Source organism: Nerophis lumbriciformis, linkage group LG17, assembly GCF_033978685.3.
Source record: "Nerophis lumbriciformis linkage group LG17, RoL_Nlum_v2.1, whole genome shotgun sequence".
Classification (NCBI taxonomy): Eukaryota; Metazoa; Chordata; class Actinopteri; order Syngnathiformes; family Syngnathidae; genus Nerophis; species Nerophis lumbriciformis.
Window position 1 is genome coordinate 18,539,054 of NC_084564.2, and position 18,508 is coordinate 18,557,561.

Below are 18,508 nucleotides of genomic sequence, written 5' to 3' on the forward strand. Positions count from 1 at the left end.
ATGTCTATGAGGAAGGGCGGCAGCTGAGAGATGGATATTGTCTGACACGAAGGATGGATGTTTTCAGACTTCCATACTTATCGTTACAATAAATACAATTAAAAATGTAGATCTAACGAAGAGAAAGGCGATTCATGACGTATAGCGCGCCACTATTGTCACCCCTGTGGACAAGAGTGCATGCATGCAAAAAAAAAATCAAAGTGCATTAACTCTGGGTCTGATGGGACAGAAGACATCAACATTAGCGTAATCAGCAGGACTGATTTGCTGATGAACGGATGTGAGTTGCACCAGAGGCCTTGAGATGAGTCAGCAGTGCACTAATACGGGAATTTATTAACGGTCGTCACATGTGGACCATTTAAAAAACAGCGAGAGGCAACTGAGGCACGAACGTATTGCATGACCGTCAGCAGCAGCCACCAGAGGGCGCCATAAAACGAGAGCCGACTGCTTAGACGGGCTGCGGAGAAAATCAAAACAAGAAGTTGCGTGTAATGCATAAAAAGTGCAGTAGAAAAAGCAAAGTAAAGAGCGGGACAACTTTAAGCGAGAAAATGAATAATATTGTGTCACAATAATACAATAATAAAAATGACCGCGTTTTAAAAAAAGGCTTGTAATATTTGGTGGGGTTTTTTTTTTTTAGAGATTACGACACATTACGCAAGGAAAACTAATAAGGCGTTGTATTCCAAGGTAGCCCACACATGAGTACAGATGGCAAGTGATGCACCCTGCAGGTAATAAAAGGGTAAGTGACATCCAACCTGACCTTCTGCTGGTGCATGGCGAACAGGTGGACACCATCCTGGTCCCTCGCCTCGCTCTCATGGCCTCTCTTCAATCACTTCAATCCCGTTCTTTCGGAAAACATCGCCGCCGCGCCTCGTTACCTCCCCTCGCCACATTCAGTTCCAGGGGCACAAAAACACACGGAGAATCCAAAAAAGTCCACAAGGAGTGACTCGCCTGGGAGAAAGGCGTCCGGACTATCTCAGCGTCCTTACATCCATGGACTTCATCCTGAATGTGTTATTGGTACTATTAGCCTTTTGAAAAAAAACAAACAGGTTTTAGGCGCTGAGGCGGTCCACAGCCTCGTTTCAGTCCTCATCAGCTCAAATGTGAGCCGCTGAGGCATGGATGAGCAGTCGCACGAGGGGAGGATGGCTCAAGGATGCGAGCGCTCTGATTGGCCGGTTGGCTATGGTGTGTGTGTGGGAAGGCCCCTTTGGTAGGCTCACACAGAATGGCTGTGCTCGGTAAGGGTGGTCCTTCATTTCCTTTCATTCCCTCTCGGCTTCATCAAGCTCCCTCCCCCTCGGCCTCTCTCCATCCCTCCCTCCTTCAGCAGCGGAAACTAGGCTGTGGCTACGTCACCAAATTCATAATTTTCAGACATAACTACCCTGGTTAAGACCGTGACCTACATTCGCCAAGACGCGTACTTACACCACCACGGTCACAACGTCATGCTGAGCGTGTGTGCATCTCCGCCTGGACCCCTGCTGTGTGAGGGGCTCGCTCCAAACATCTCACCACAAAACAGCACGGCAGATGTTCCTGAGCATTAGCAGCAGACTTTCGAGACACTTTGTTGTGCACACAAGAGCTGTAACTCTGCGACGATAACTAGCTTCCGCTCAACCGCCAACATCAGTGACGTATTTGTGTTGGTTCGATCACAACTGTGGCATGTGGCCATTTTTGCAATCAGCAGCGTGGGCTCTGACAACAATGAGGCAGTAAATGGTAGGGATGAATGATATCGCCTGAAATCTATATGTATCACTATATCCAGAGAGTTTTCACAGTGCTTTACTTTTTCCACATTATGTTCCAGCCTTATTCTAAAATGGAATAAATTCATTAAAATTCTACACACAATAACCCACAATGACAATGTGAAAACGCTTTTTCTTTTTCTTTCTCTTGTTCACTTTTAAGACCCACTTTTATTCTCTGGCTTTTAACACTGCGTGAGTTGTGTGGTCCTCTGTGTTTTTAAATTTTTATTTCTATTTATTGTTTTAATTAGTTTTACCCTTTAAAATCATTTTTAATCATATTTATTTTTATATTGGTTTTATATTTATTTAGTTTTTATTTAGTCATTGGTGGAGCTAAGGATACTATTTGAATCGTGTTTTTAATATTTTTGTGCAGCACTTTGGAAACATTTTTATTGTTTAAATGTGCTATATAAATAAAGTGGATTGGATTCACATTTTTTTGAAAATAAATTTATAGAAATGCTTGAAAAATTTGGCTGCTGACATATTTCCAGTTGTAATATTTTCTCAAAACTAGTCTTCATATACCTGTTAATTTACTGTTAATATCTGATTACTTTCTGTTGTAACAAGATTCTATCGACATATTTCTAAACATGTAATAAGCACTTATTCTTCTGTTTTACATTAGTTTTGGGTGATACTACAAATTATGGTATCGATCCATCCATCCATCCATTTTCTACCGCTTGTCCCTTTCGGGGTCGCGGGGGGTGCTGGAGCCTAGCTCAGCTGCATTCGGGCGGAAGGCGGGGTGCACCCTGGACAAGTCGCTACCTCCTCGCAGGTCCAACACAGATAGACAGACAGCATTCACACACTAGGGCCAATTTAGTGTTGCCAATCAACCTATCCCCAGGTGCATGTCTTTGGAGGTGGGAGGAAGCCGGAGTACCCGGAGGGAACCCAAGCAGTCCCGTGGAGAACATGCAAACTCCATACAGAAAGACCCTGGGGCCGGGGATCGAACCCATGTTACAGCCATATTCCAAAATGGAATACATTATTTTTTATCCTCAAAATTCTACACACAATAACCCATCATGACAATGTGAAAACTTTTTTTTTCTCTTGTTAAAAATATATATATATATTTAAAGAAATGCATGAACAATTTGGCTATATTTCGTCGTTTCCGGTTGTAACATTTTGTCAAAACTAATCTTCATATACCTGTTAATATCTGGTTACTTTCTGTTGTAACAAGAGTCTATCGACATGTTTCTAAAAATGCAATAAGCAATTACTCTTCGGTTTCACCTCATATAATTTGGAAATGTAGGCAGGCTGACACCTTCTTTAGTTGTATTGCTACCACCTGCAACAATGCATCCTTCCTTCAAATACCGCGGGAAGATAACGGGATTTGGGATGACGATGCTACCAAAACACAGTACGCAATACGTAGGTGACGTCAGCAGGCTGTTGCAGCCCCGCCCACATTATGGGGTTTAAAGCGGGCAGTCCAAAAAAAGCTGAAACTTGTTAAAAAAAAAAAAAAAGCCTACCTTCACTACTGCCTCTATTTTAGTGTACATTTTACATGTAGACATCATTTTTATATTGAGAACTATGAAATTAATGTTTTGTTTTACACTTGCACTACTTTGGTATTTTATATTTATATATGCGTAGTGGAAATGAAAAAAATAAAATGTGTGCAAAATAAAAAGTCATACATCTATTTGCTCCTGCTTATTCGGATTTTTTTCCCCCTCAAAATTCTACACAATAACCCATAATGACAATGTGAAAATGTTTTTTTTTTATCTAGTTCAAATTTTTGGAAAATATATTTATAAAAATGCACGAAGATTTTGTCATTTCCGGTTGTAATATTTTCTCAAATTTAGTCTTAATATACCTGTTAATTTACTGTAAAAATCTGATTACTTTCTGTTGCAACAAGATTCTATCTACATATTTCTAAAAATACAATAAGCACTTATTTTTCTGTTTCACATTAGTTTTGGGTGATAGTACAAATTATGGTATCGATCCATCCATTTTCTACCATTTGTCCCTTATGGGGTCGCGGGGGTGCTGGAGCCTATCCCAGCTGCACATGGGCAGAAGGTGGGGTGTATCGATCCAATACCAAGTAAATACAGGGGCAGTATTAGCAGGCAACCCCCATCGGAGCTCCTGGTTTTTCAGCAATTGAACATGCAAAAATTAGCAAACAAAGCACAATTTAAAGATGTTTTAGTGTTTTATCATTATATAAACATTATTATATATAGTGATTCATCCAAATGAATCACTATGTCACTATTTCAGTCACTACAGTAATTAAAACTTGTGCTCACATCCACAGGAACCACATGAGTCAGCCTACTCTGTACAGTAACTTCGATTTTCAGGTTAATAATTTTTTATTGGAAAACTGTAGTTTTTACCACTGCAGCCGTTAACCGGAATGGATTATCAAAAACCGTACTCTTTACGGGAAAACCGTAGTTGTCGGCAGGTATGGCAAAGAGAGACGGATCAAGATTTTAACACACATTGTAGGTCGGAAAAAACGAAGAAAAACGGAAAATAATTTGTTATATTTTTACAAAGATAAAACAGACGTATTTCCGGATATAGACAGACAAATCACATGCCTGTATTAGTCATAGCAATGCTGATACTTCATATTTACAAGATCATTGAATGATTCAACTTTTGATCACAATTATAAATCAGACAAAAACACAACATGTCGGTGTAACAATATCAATACAATGTTAAAATTATTAACGACTATTGGCTATGATTAAAAAAATTGCGCTTAAAAGCCTTCCTGTGTCTATTGACTTATTTCCTGAGTTTGTAAACAAAAACTAACATTTTTTTGATAAAATATCAGTCTAACCACTGTGGTATCCATATATTGATAGCATACTTGGTATCGTTACACTACTACTGCCTCAAGAGCTTTGACTTAGCGGATAACGGCTAGCATAGCCTCCTACGCAACATTTTTAGCTATTCCTCGTTCTCCGGTGACGATACTTAGAAGAATCAGTTTATTTACTGCCATGGAGGTGAGGGTTGCTGACTTGGAAATGGCTTTGCACTATGGAGGGACATTAGCCGCTAGCGAGAATGTTACATTGCGCTGAGGACACGTTTGTTCACTTGTCGCCGTCAATTAACGATAGTATTATAAGCTTTATGGTGGGCCAAATTTATATAAACTACAAACCCCGTTTCCATATGAGTTGGGAAATTGTGTTAGATGTAAATATAAACGGAATACAATGAATTGCAAATCATTTTCAACCCATATTCAGTTGAATATGCTACAAAGACAACATATTTGACGTTCAAACCGATCAACTTTTCTTTTTTTTTGCAAATAATCATTAACTTTAGAATTTGATGCCAGCAACACGTGACAAAGAAGTTGGGAAAGGTAGCAATAAATACTGATAAAGTTGAGGAATGCTCATCAAACACTTATTTGGAACATCCCACAGGTGTGCAGGCTAATTGGGAACAGGTGGGTGCCATGATTGGGTATAACAGCTTCCCAAAAAATGCTCAGTCTTTCACAAGAAAGGATGGGGCGAGGTACACCCCTTTGTCCACAACTGCGTGAGCAAACAGTTTAAGAACAACGTTTCTCAAAATGCAATTGCAAGCAATTTAGGTATTTCAACATCTACGGTCCGTAATATCATCAAAAGGTTCAGAGAATCTGGAGAAATCACTCCACGTAAGCGGCATGGCCGGAAACCAACATTGAATGACCGTGACCTTCGATCCCTCAAACGGCACTGTATCAAAAACCGGAATCAATCTCTAAAGGATATCACCACATGGGCTCAGGAACACTTCAGAAAACCACTGTCACTAAATACAGTTTGTCGCTACATCTGTAAGTGCAAGTTAAAGCTCTACTATGCAAAGCGAAAGCCATTTATCAACAACATCCAGAAACGCCGCCGGCTTCTCTGGGCCCGAGATCATCTAAGATGGACTCATGCAAAGTGGAAAAGCGTTCTGGGGTCTGACGAGTCCACATTTCAAATTGTTTTTGGAAATATTCGACATCGTGTCATCCAGGCCAAAGGGGAAGCGAACCATCCAGACTGTTATCGACGCAAAGTTCAAAAGCCAGCATCTGTGATGGTATGGGGGTGCATGAGTGCCCAAGGCATGGGTAACTTACACATCTGTGAAGGCACCATTAATGCTGAAAGGTACATACAGGTTTTGGAACAACATATGTTGCCATCCAAGCGCCGTCTTTTTCAAAAAGTTTATGAGTTTAAACATCAAATATCTTGTCTTTGTAGTGCATTCAATTGAATATGGGTTGAAAAGATTTTACAAATCATTGTATTCCGTTTATATTTACATCCAACACAATTTCCCAACTCATTTGGAAACGGGGTTTGTATATCGTCTCTATCGAACAACCCTAAGCAATGCATGGCAATGAACGGCACACGCAAGTTATTAACAACCAGTTAACTGCTAGTTTGACGATAAACATACCCAATAAATAGTGTTGCGCAATATAGACGATATACAATATAAATGATACAAATTTGGCCAACGATAGAGCTATTAATACTATTGTTTAATTGTGATAATGCATGTTGATGACACATTCTAGCTAGGTGTGCAAATTTGACAGCGACAAGCGAACAAGGAGGAGGATGCAAAAAAAGCACAGCTAGCCGCTAAGCTAGACCGCTTCAATGTAAACAAGGGTGGGTGGATTGATACAAATGTTGACAGTAATGTTACCAAGTCGAGTGTGAGTATATTAATTAAACCGTTTTTGTTATTGTTTAAAAACTCAGGAAATAAGAGCCAATAGGTGTTTTTTGTTGAATTATTTTGCACTATTGAATTTATTCTGAATTTAGTAAATATAAAAAGGAACAGGGACATAATTTTAATATTATTTGGTATTGTTCCGTTGCCATTCTGTTTTTTTTGTCTGATTATAAATGTGATAAAAAATGTCATTATTTAAATATGTGGAAAATTCTATGTATCGGTATCGACATTGGTATGACCAATACTGCCCCTGTGACTACTTGGTATTGAGTCGATATCGAAATTTGTAGTATCGCGCAAAACTAATGTAAAGCACCCAAACAACAGAAAAAATAAAGTTTAACAGGGATGTAGATAGAAAGTAACAAGATGTTAAAGGTAAATTAACTTAATTATGTTAGCTGAATAATAAATTTTTAGAAAATACCGCACATGTCAGCAGGTAAATAAGATAATAAAAAAATCTATAAAACAAGTTTTCAAATTTCGGATTATCGTATGTCTCGTCCGGTAAATAAATGTCTTGGCTATAATTAAAGCATCCCTATTGTATCTGAATGACATCATTAATTTCTATGCAATGCTAGCAGATGCTACATGGTAATGATACACACTGCAGGGTGAAGCTACTTTTGGGCCACTAAGGGTGTTCTGATACATTTTCTCTCTTCTGATACCAATCTTGGAGCTTTGAGTACTGGCCAATACCGATATTATCCGATAGAATAATAGCACAAATAAGGATGGAGATTGGTAAGACTTTTCAAGTTTCGATTTCACTTTCGATTCTGCTTAACGATTCGAATTGTTATCGGTTCCCTTATTTGGATAAAAAGATAAAACATGTTGATTAGCGTTAACTTTGTTTAGTTTAGGAGAAACAAGGGGTGCCATGGTCAGGCTTCCTCATAAAAAAATAATGAAAATAATTATTAAAGTAATAAAATTAATAGTCTAAAGTAGAAATAAACATATGACACAAAATGATTATTTTTGGAAGAATATATGAGCTGACCACTCAAAAAAGGGACAAATACAAGCAAGTCAAGTCCAATAGAAGTGTGCATTGTGCAATTCTGCAACCAACAGCTATAAACATGAACCATTATTTGATTTTATTATTTTGCAGAAAAAAAAGCACATCTGTTTCTATCAGGGAGGAAATGCAATTTTTCTGACTAATTGCGGACAGAGAGAAGGCGAGCACACTTTGCCAGTCAGACGCTGTTTCATCACGATTTGCATGGTAAGTATTCATTTCATGTTTACAGTTAATAATAACAGCTTTTACAATGATGTGCTAACATGACAGGCAGAGTTAGTTAATGAGTTAGTTGGTTACCGACCTGCAGTACATCAACGCTGCTGGTGGAGAGTCACTTTCGGCTCGGACAAACACGTCATTCATTCAAAGTTGAATCCTCTAATCATATCCTGATCATATCCTCGGGTCGTATTAAAGAAAAGAGCAGTACGGATCATTCACAAGGTTGTTTTTTTTCATTTTTTTAATTAGAACATACTCAATCTGTTTATGCAATATAACATCAATTATCTAATTATTTAATAAATTATTACTGCCTAACGTGCAACATTTTCTTTTAATAACACCAGTGCGGGCTCATAACTTTTTTGTGGGGTGGACCGCTCGCCTGTGCATCGGTTGGGAACATCTCTGCGCTGCTGACCCGTCTCCGCTCGGGATGGTTTCCTGCTGGCCCCACTATGGACTGGACTCTTACTATTATGTTGGATCCACTATGGACTGGACTCTCACAATATTATGTCAGACCCACTCGACATCCATTGCATTCGGTCTCCCCTAGAGGGGAGGGGGGTTACCAACATATGCGGTCCTCTCCAAGGTTTCTCATAGTCATTCACACCGACGTCCCACTGGGGTGAGTTTTTCCTTGCCCTTATGTGGGCTCTGTACCGAGGATGTCGTTGTGGCTTGTGCAGCCCTTTGAGACACTTGTGATTTAGGGCTATATAAATAAACATTGATTGATTGATTGATTGATTGATTTTTACTGCCAAGAGCTCAAACCATTCGTAAACGTTTTTGTATGCGGAGTGAAACTCTGGAACAAACTGGACTTACAACACAAGCAAAGCCAAATTATTTGTCGCTTCAAACTGTCATATAAATATATAAAGATTGGGCCTGGTTAAAATACAGAGGTGAGGGTCTTTAATTTGAATTGCTGATGTACTCTTGTCTCATAGTGTTAACATGTGCTCAATGTTTCCTTACTATGGTTGGTATTTTTGTCCATTACCATTGTTGGTATTGTTCATTCTTCTTACATTGTTGCTACAAATTATTGTTACAATGTAATAATTATTTGTTACCTGTGGTAATGTCACCATGATATAACATTTGTATAATAATCCTTGAACAAAGTAACAGAGAAGCTCAATGTACTTGGGTTGTACGGTATACCGGTATTAGTATAGTACCGCGATACTAATGAATCATATTCGGTACTATACCGCCTCTGAAAAGTACCGGTCCACCACCCTCCCCGTCGTCGTCACGTCGTGTCATTGCTGGTTTACGAGCAGAGGAGCATGTTCGGCAGCGCACAATCACGGAGTACTTACAAGCACACAGTGTGTAGACAGAAAAGGGAGAATGGATGCATTTTGGCTTAAAATCTAAAGATAAAGGTGAAGTTATAACACTGAAACACCCTCAGGAAGAGGTGCTTTAAGAAATGGCTAGCTAGCTAGCGGCTAAAGTCCAGCCCCAGTCGGCAGTGTTTTCGCTACTTCTAAATCACTAATCCTCGCCTCCATGGCAACGAATAAAGTGAATTTCTTACAAGTATCATGCTTCACTACACACCGTAGCTCACCGACGTCATAATGTAAACAAACGCCATTGGTGGATCTACACCTAACATCCACTGTAATGATACCAAGTACAAGAGCATATCTAGTCGATACCGCTATGATTACTTCGATATTTTTTGCCATCACAACATCTCTGTTTTTCTTTAAAATGTACATTATGTTTACAAACTCAGGAAATATGTACCTGGACACATGAGGACTTTGAATATGATCAATGTATGATCCTGTATCGACTTGGTATCGGATTGATACCCACATTTTTGTTATCATCCAAAACTAATGTAAAGTATCAAACAACATAAGAATAAGTGGTTATTACATTTTAACAGAAGTTTAGATAGAACATGTTAAAAGAGAAAGTAAGCCGATATTAACAGTAAATGAACAAGTAGATTAATAATTCATTTTCTACCACTTGTCCTTAATACTTTTGACAAAATAGAATGATAAATGACACAATATGTTACTGAATATATCAGCAGCTAAATTAGGAGCCTTTGTTTGTTTACTTACTACTAAAAAACAAGTTGTCTTGTATGTTCACTATTTTATTTAAGGACAAACTTGCAATAAGAAACATATTGTCATGTCTGTGTAATCATGTTTTGTTTTAGTCATGTTTTGTTTAGTTATTGGACTCTTTAGTTTCTGGCTTTTCACTCCCTTGTCTTGTTTCCATGATTACCCATTAGTTTCACCTGTTTCACGTTTGGACTCATTGTGCACTCTTGTTTGTCACCATAGCAACCCATTAGTTTTCACCTGTCACGTCACGCACCTGTTTCACGTTTTGAGTCACGCACCTGTTTTCATTAATCATGTCTGTAGTATTTAAGTTCATTGTTTTCAGTTTGTCTGTCTGGTGACATCCCACAATTATGCTCGGCACATTTCTGACACTTGATTTCATGTCCATTGTTCATGCTGCTCCTTTTAGTCCATGCCAAGTAAGTTTTGTTTATTAATGCTATAGTCTTTTGGTTTCATAGTTTGTTCTCCGCCACTGTGCGCGCTTTTCGTTTGTACTTTTTTTTGCTATAGTCTTTTGGTTTCATAGTTTGTTCTCCGCCACTGTGCGCGCTTTTCGTTTGTACTTTATTTTGATATATTAAATAAATCATGTATTTACATTCCCGTCTAGCCCGAGCCAACTTTCCGTTGCATTCCGGAAAAGCAAACACCCAGGACCAAGTCATGACACATATGTTTAATGTACCCTAGGATTTTGTGTTAAAATAAAGCCAATAATGCAATTTTTTGTGGTCCCCTTTGTTTGGAAAAGTACCGAAAAGTATCGAAATTATTTTAGTACCGGTACCAAAATACTGGTATCGAGACAACACTACAATGTATTAATCACTGAATGGAGAACTGGGGGTTGGATTAAATAAATGATTTTCTTCCCACTCCCTTTTCGGCAAAACTGGATTGTCATGTTTACATACTGTGTCATGTTTGCATACTGTACATTCCCCTTTGAACTATATGAATTATTACCATCTTGTGTTGTCTGCCATGCACTTTTTCTGTGTCACAGCCTGAAATAAATAAATACATGAAAACATTAAAGATTTCACATTGTGTGTGTGCTAAGGTTTAAGCTAGTATTTCCTCTCCTTTTATAGAACATCAACTTTGCAAGTATTGCAAGTTTCCCTGTTGTCCCCCTTTCTCGTGAATAACTCTCCAGCTTTTGTGCCACTTTGGCGCCGTGCGCGGTGACGTCACGCCTGTCCACAGGCATCAATAAGGGAATCGTTAACAAAACTGGCAAGTGATTCCCAGAAATCAAAACACTGGGAGCCGATTTCCAACTCCAAGCACAAATCATGTGGATCGTGCGGAACGTTAGAACAGGCTTGATCAAGTGAAATTACTCAGAGAGCAATGGCGGATATGAAAAACACTAACTTATTTTTTATTAACCATCTGGAATGTACAAAACCCAAAACCAGTGAAGTTGGCAAGTTGTGTAATTCGTAAATAAAAACAGAATACAATGATTTGAAAATCCTTTTCAACTTATATTCAATTGAATAGACTGCAAAGACAGGATAATTAATGTTCGAACTGAGAAACACTTTTTTTTTTTTTGCAAATAATCATTAACTTAGAATTTAATGGCAGCAACACATTGCAAAAAAGTTGGCACAGGGGCATTTTTACCACTGTGTTACATGGCCTTTCCTTTTAACAACACTCAGTAACTATTTGGGAACTGAGACCACCAATTTTTGAAGGTTTTTAGGTGGAATTCTTTGCCATTCTTGTCCGGGGTCTCCGTTGTCGTGTTTTAAGCTTCATAATGCACCACACATTTTCAATGGGAGATAGGTCTGGACTACAGGCAGGCCAGTCTAGTACCCACAGTCTTTTACTATGAAGCCACGCTGTTGTAACACGTGGCTTGGCATCGTCTTGCTGAAATAAGCAGGGGCGTCCATGATAACGTTGCTTGGATGGCAACATATGTTGCTCCAAAACCTGTATGTACCTTTCTTCTCTGAACCTTTTGATGATATTACAGACCGTAGATGGTGAAATCCCTAAATTCCTTGCAATAGTTCGTTGAGAAATGTTCTTAAACCGTTCGACAGTTTGCTCACACATTTGTTCACAAAGTGGTGACCCTCGCTCCATCCTTGTTTGTGAATGACTGAGCATTTCATGCAAGCTGCTTTTATATCCAATCATAGCACCCACCTGTTCCCAATTAGGTTTTAGACTGGAGTATTGTTCAATTAAGGACACCTATAACGTACTGTATGTCTAGCTTTTGTGCTATAGTGTGCTTAGCTGTTGTGTAGCTACTAGCTGGAGTAGCCTATATAGCCTACCATGTTTACCATTTGTAAATATTCAACTAAAATACAAGAAGAGACCAACCTTTAGGACTTTAAGATGTTATCTGACTGTCCGGTTTTTGCTCAAGTGAACACGCTGCAGAACTATTTGTATCAGAGAATTTAGATGCCAGCTGATATAATTCGATATTTCGATATTAGCATCGGATTGGGACACCCCGATAGGCCACATCGATTGCTTCTACCAGTGACGTGCAGTCACTGAAGGCCATCATGCAAAGAAAAAAAATGTAAAAAGAAAAAAAAAAAATTAAATTGTTAAATGTATCCAGTGATTATACTATAAAGTTATTTTTCATTTAACTTCACCAGTTTTAGATTATTTTTTTTCAAAATCGCTGAATTTTCACATTTTCCGTTGAAATACTGAGAAGAGACGGTGCGGTGAACAGCAGCCAGATGAGGCACGTCACTCAGTTGTGCCTCAACATGGATTGCGCAATGACTCGGCTAACTGCTGGTCTGCTGTGCAGTGAGACCGTATTGCTATATGAACTATATTATACATTTCCATAGTTTAGTTAGCTGAGGTATATAATGTACAGTGTATTTTGTCAACAACTGTATGAGTGTAACGTATTTCTTGTGCTGAGCGATCATAAAACGGCTGCAAAAGATGCACTGGCTGAGGCTCGCAGTAATCCCGCCTCCTGCACCCTCGCCGTGGAATGCACCCCCTGACGGGAGTGTTATATCAACTAAAGCCCACACTTAAACTTTCCACGTGCAAGATTGAATCTATTTAAAAAAGTTATTTCATAAGAAGCCAAAAAGTGCAAAAACAATAATGTTCGTGTTGGAGGAGTTGTGAATGACTGCAGGGCCACAACATTAGGTACACCTGCAGACCGCAGCGCGGATTTCATATTTCATCCATTCACAACTCCTCCAACACGAACATTATTGTTTTTGCACTTTTTGGCTTCTTATTGAGCTGCTGCATTTTTTGGTTGGGTTGTTTATTTCTTTTGAGTAACTTACTTCTACATTTCTAAAAGGGGAGGAATGTAATAGAGTGATCTATGTTTGTCTGTTGCCATCTCCTGGTTAATGTTGGCTATAGCGTACTGTGGTTACTTTTTGGTTGGCCAACGATTTACGTGGTGTTGCGCACCTGACGTCAAGTGTGTTGAGTCTGTTCTGAAGTCTACAGTAAACAGACGTACTTCATCACCTCGCCTGGTTATTGCCTCCAACCCAATATATTACATAAAGGTAAGACCATAACAACGTTTTTTCTAATTAAATGTGCTTTTTTGTGTGCTACAGTTTGTATGTGTAAAGTTAAAGTTAAGTTAAAGTACCAAAGATTGTCACACACACACTAGGTGTGGTGAAATTTGTCCTCTGCATTTGACCCATCCCTTGATCACCCCCTGGGAGGTGAGGGGAGCAGTGGGCAGCAGCGGCGCCGCGCCCGGGAATAATTTTTGGTGATTTAACCCCCAATTCCAACCCTTGATGCTGAGTGCTAAGCAGGGAAGAATGCTGGTATGAGCTTTTAAACATAACCCGTTAACTGCTGCCAATCAAATGGTGAATAAGATACTCTTTAGGGTTCATATGTTTGTAAATCTGACTGTGATGAAGTCAGTGCCTCACCAGCCATGAACCTCACCGCACGTCACTGGATTCTACATAGTCTTACATTCTACCCAAGTTCTATTAACAGCTGGCTTTGTTAGCCCCCTGTTAGGTAATACCTGTGTATATTAGTAGTGTGGTGTGAACCAACAACTTGTCACTCTCTGATGGATTAACTAGACTCGTTTATAAAGCTGCCTGGTACAGTTCCCCGATATTGTATGTTGGCTGTCCAATAACTGTCCTCTGTGTCCACGTTGCCATACTATCTCTATGAGTTATTATAACAACATGTGCAACAATATGCAAGATGTGTGTTTTTGCGAGGCTCAAGCCTCCAAAGACCCAAAATCAGATTATGCTATGAAAGCAACCATCTCTCAAACCTCGGACAATGATCGATAATCCTGCAACTGAGACGGCGGAAAAGAGCAACGAGGACGTTTACAGCAAAGACAAAGAAGACATGAGAGAGCAAATCTCTTTTAGGAAACCCACAAACATCAGGATGATCCCTGACAGCCAGAATGAGGAAAGTGTGCACCCAAAGCAGCATGAAGGGGTGCCCAAAGGGGGGCCTGAGGGCCAAATTTGGCCCGCCAAGTAAGGATGTCCGATAATATCGGACAGCCGATATTATCGGCCGATAAATGCTTTAAAATGTAATATCAGAAATCATCAGTATTGGTTTCAAAATGATCGGTATAGGTTTCAAAAAGTAAAATTTATGACTTTTTAAAAACACCGCTGTGTACACGGACGTAGGGAGAAATACAGAGCGCCAATAAACCTTAAAGGCACTGCCTTTGCGTGCCGGCCCAGTCACATAATATCTACGGCTTTTCACACACACAAATGAATGCCAAGCATACTTGGTCAACAGCCATACAGGTCGCACTGAGGGTGGCCGTATAAACAACTTTGACACTGTTATAAATATGCGCCACACTGTGAACCCACATCAAACAAGAATGAAAAAAACACATTTCGGGAGAACATCCGCACCGTAGCACAACATAAACACAACAGAACAAATACCCATAACCCCTTGCAGCACTAACTCTTCCGTTACGCTACAATATACACCCCCCGCTACTCCCTAACCCCGCCCCCCCAACCCCTCCCACCTCAACCTCCTCATGCTCTCTCAGGGAGAGCATGTCCCAAATTCCAAGCTGCTGTTTTGAGGCATGTTAAAAAAAATAATGCACTTTGTGACTTCAATAATAAATATGGCATTTTTTTCCATAACTTGAGTTGATTTATTTTGGAAAACATTGTTTAATGCATGCAGCGGGACATCACAACAAAATTAGGCACAATAATGTGTTTATTCCACGACTGTATATATCGGTATCGGTTGATATCAGAATCGGTAATTAAGATTTGGACAATATCAAAATATCGGATATCGGCAAAAAAGTCATTATCGGACATCTCTACCGCCAAGTCATTTCTTTTGGCCCACCAAATGGCGGTTTCCTAAATTGAAAACATGTTCATACCGGCAAAAAAGTATGGGCAAAGCGAGCCAAAATAGAAAAGGTACTATGCTAACATGCTAACAATAACATAATATCCCAAAATATAAACTACGGAATACCTTTTGAATTAGCCAAAAAAGCTAGCATGCTAATGTTAGCAAGTTAAAAACTAACATGTGTCAAGTGCTAACATATGTCAATCCGATTTGTTTAAAATGCTACAGTAGCATGCTAACATTACATTGCATCAAGCACAAAACTATGACCGAGGTGTGTGTAAAATTAGCAAAAGAAAGTTAGCATGCTAATATTAAAATGCTAACTATTGTGACACGGGCTGTTGAGAAATGAGCTATGGGCTATAGTTTGGACACCCTTGTCTAAAAACTTCACTCATGTACGTTTAAAATGCTGGGTTTGGCCTGCGGACTAATGGTGCATTTCCACTTTGGCCCTCGGAGGCAAAAAGTTTGGGCACCCCCACTCTAGAAACATGAATAATAACTGATGGAATATTGTATTCGTGTTTCCAGGTACTCTTCTTGAAACAGTCACTCCCACATGCATTATTCAGCCGCTCAGTTGCTGCACAAAACTAATCAATAATTGTGTGCTTCCAAACTACTTAGACAGTATAAGTACAGTACCTGCAGTGATGTCAAAAAGGATGCACATGATATTGGAGTCTATATCGATATCAGAATAGATAAAAGGATGAAATCATAGGACATTGTTATTTTGTAGTGTGGAATGTTAGAAAAGACTTGATCAAATGAAATGACTCAGAACACAATAGTAGGTATGAAAAACGCTAACCTTTCGACAGATTCATTCTTTTGAAGTGATTTGTTTTGGTGACACCTGGTGGCCAATATAATTAATTAAATTCAACTCATGATGCAGTTAGAGATGTCCGATAATGGCTTTTTTGCCAATATCCGATATTCCGATATTGTCCAACTCTTAATTACCGATTCCGATATCAACCGATACCGATATATACAGTCGTGGAATTATTAGCACATTATTATGCCTAATTTTGTTGTGATGCCCCGCTGGATGCATTAAACAATGTAACAAGGTTTTCCAAAATAAATCAACTCAAGTTATGGAAAAAAATGCCAACATGGCACTGTAGTGCATTACTTTTTTTTAACATGCCTCAAAACAGCAACTTGGAATTTGGGACATGCTCTCCCTGAGAGAGCATGAGGAGGTTGGGTTTGGTGGTAGCAAAAAAAAAAAGTTTATCAGTTTGAACATCAAATATGTTGTCTTTGTAGCATATTCAACTGAATATGGGTTGACAATGATTTGTAAATCATTGTATTCTGTTTATATTTACATCTAACACAATTTCCCAACTCATATGGAAACGGGGTTTGTAGTAGATGCATGGCATTGAATGGCCTTTATTGTGAAACCAAACACAAAAGACACCCCATATATGTCCTGCCAGTTAACTGCTACTTTGACAATAAACAAATTGCATTGCGCAATATAGTTGTTATACGTTATAAATGACACAAACTTGGCCAACGGTAGAGCCATTAATAATATCGTGATAATGCATGCTGATGACGCATTGTCCCACAGATTTAACAGCGACGAGTGAACAAAGGCGTCCTCAATGCAATGAAGCGAGTGCAAAGCTGGTTCTAAATCACTGGTCCTCGCCTTCATGGCGTCAAACACTAAGTTTCTTATAAGTATTATTATCACTGGTAGACGAGAGGACGAGTACTACTGTAGCAAAACATGCCACGTCACACACCGAGGAGGAAACAAACAACAAAAACACAGCTAGCCGTTAAGCTATAGCACTTCAATATAAACAAGGTTGGGTGGATGATGCGGACACGTTTGTTACTGATACTTTCTAATACACTTGTACTTTGCTTTATATCTGTAAGTAATATGCAACCATTTGATACTTGTTTATATTGAGAAATATGGTATTTTATAGCAATATTGTTCAATGAAGGATCTTTATTACATATGTCTAGCTTGTGTGTTATTGTGTGCTTAGCTGTTGTGTAGCTGCTCATTCCTATTAGCATATAGCCTACAATGTCCACCTTTTGTAAATGACTTGACTAAAATACAAGAAAAGACCAACTTTGTGTGTTTATTGGAGGACATTTAGACATTAACCGGCTAACAAGCTGCAGATTTTAAATGCAAGCTGATATTATGTGACACTTGTTTTTTTGCTGCTATCGTTTATAAGTATTATTATCACTGGCAGACGACAGATACTGTAGCAAAACATGCCACGTCACACGTCAAGGAGGAAACAAAAAAATTAACGCAGCTAGCCGTTAAGCTATAGCACTTCAATATAAACAAGGTTGGGTGGATGATGCGGACACGTTTGTTACTGATACTTTCTAATACACTTGTACTTTACAGACTTTTTATCTGTTAGTAATATGTAACTATTTGATACTTGTTTACATTGATAAATGTGGTCTTTTATAGCAATATTGTTCAATCAAGGATCTTTGTTACATATGTCTAGCTTGTGTGTTATTGTTCAGTTCAGTTCAGTTTCAGTTTATTTGGAACATGCATACGATACAATGTAATGCATCACACATTTTCAGTTGTTTCATTACAGCACGTCCGAAAAGGAGTAGGAAGAAGCAGAGCTTATTTAATCCTACCCCTTTTCATACCATAGCAATTTAATCCAATGTCCTTGTTCTCTGTAACAGAACAGTGAACAAATACATAATAAATAAAAAATATACCATAGTAAGCAAACACATAAAAAATATCTAAATAATCTTTGTCTCAACAAAAAAAAAGGGTTGAAGATGTTCATTATAACACTTGTAGTTTGAACAGTCTCTTTGGTTAATTCATTCCAAAATTTAATTCCACATACAGATATACAAAATATTTTAAGTGTTGTACGAGCATACACGTTTTAAATGATATTTTCCTCTAAGGTTATGTTTCTCCTCATGAGAAGAATTGTTGTACATTCTTGGGTAGCAGGTTATAGTTTGCTTTGTACACAATTTTAGCTGTTTGCAAATGCACCAAATCGTTGAACTTCAATAATTGTGATGTCATAAATAAAGGGTTTGTATGTTCTCTATATCCAACATTATGTATTATTCTTTGTTGT

At 38.6% G+C, this 18,508-nt stretch overlaps 1 protein-coding gene across 9 annotated transcripts in view; it reads right to left on the minus strand.

Annotated features, from left to right (window-relative positions):
* gramd1bb (GRAM domain containing 1Bb) overlaps nt 1-18,508 on the minus strand; it is a 294,278-nt gene that overhangs the window by 148,014 nt on the left and 127,756 nt on the right. For 2 of the 9 annotated variants that reach the window (XM_061972684.2, XM_061972683.2), the window contains exon 1: nt 779-1,313. The exons of the other annotated variants lie outside the window; for them this stretch is intronic. In XM_061972684.2, the coding sequence (XP_061828668.1) occupies nt 779-837 (59 nt within the window). In that variant the 5' untranslated portion in view covers nt 838-1,313. Of the gene's footprint in view, nt 1-778; nt 1,314-18,508 lie in introns of those variants that run through there. 9 annotated transcript variants of the gene reach the window in all.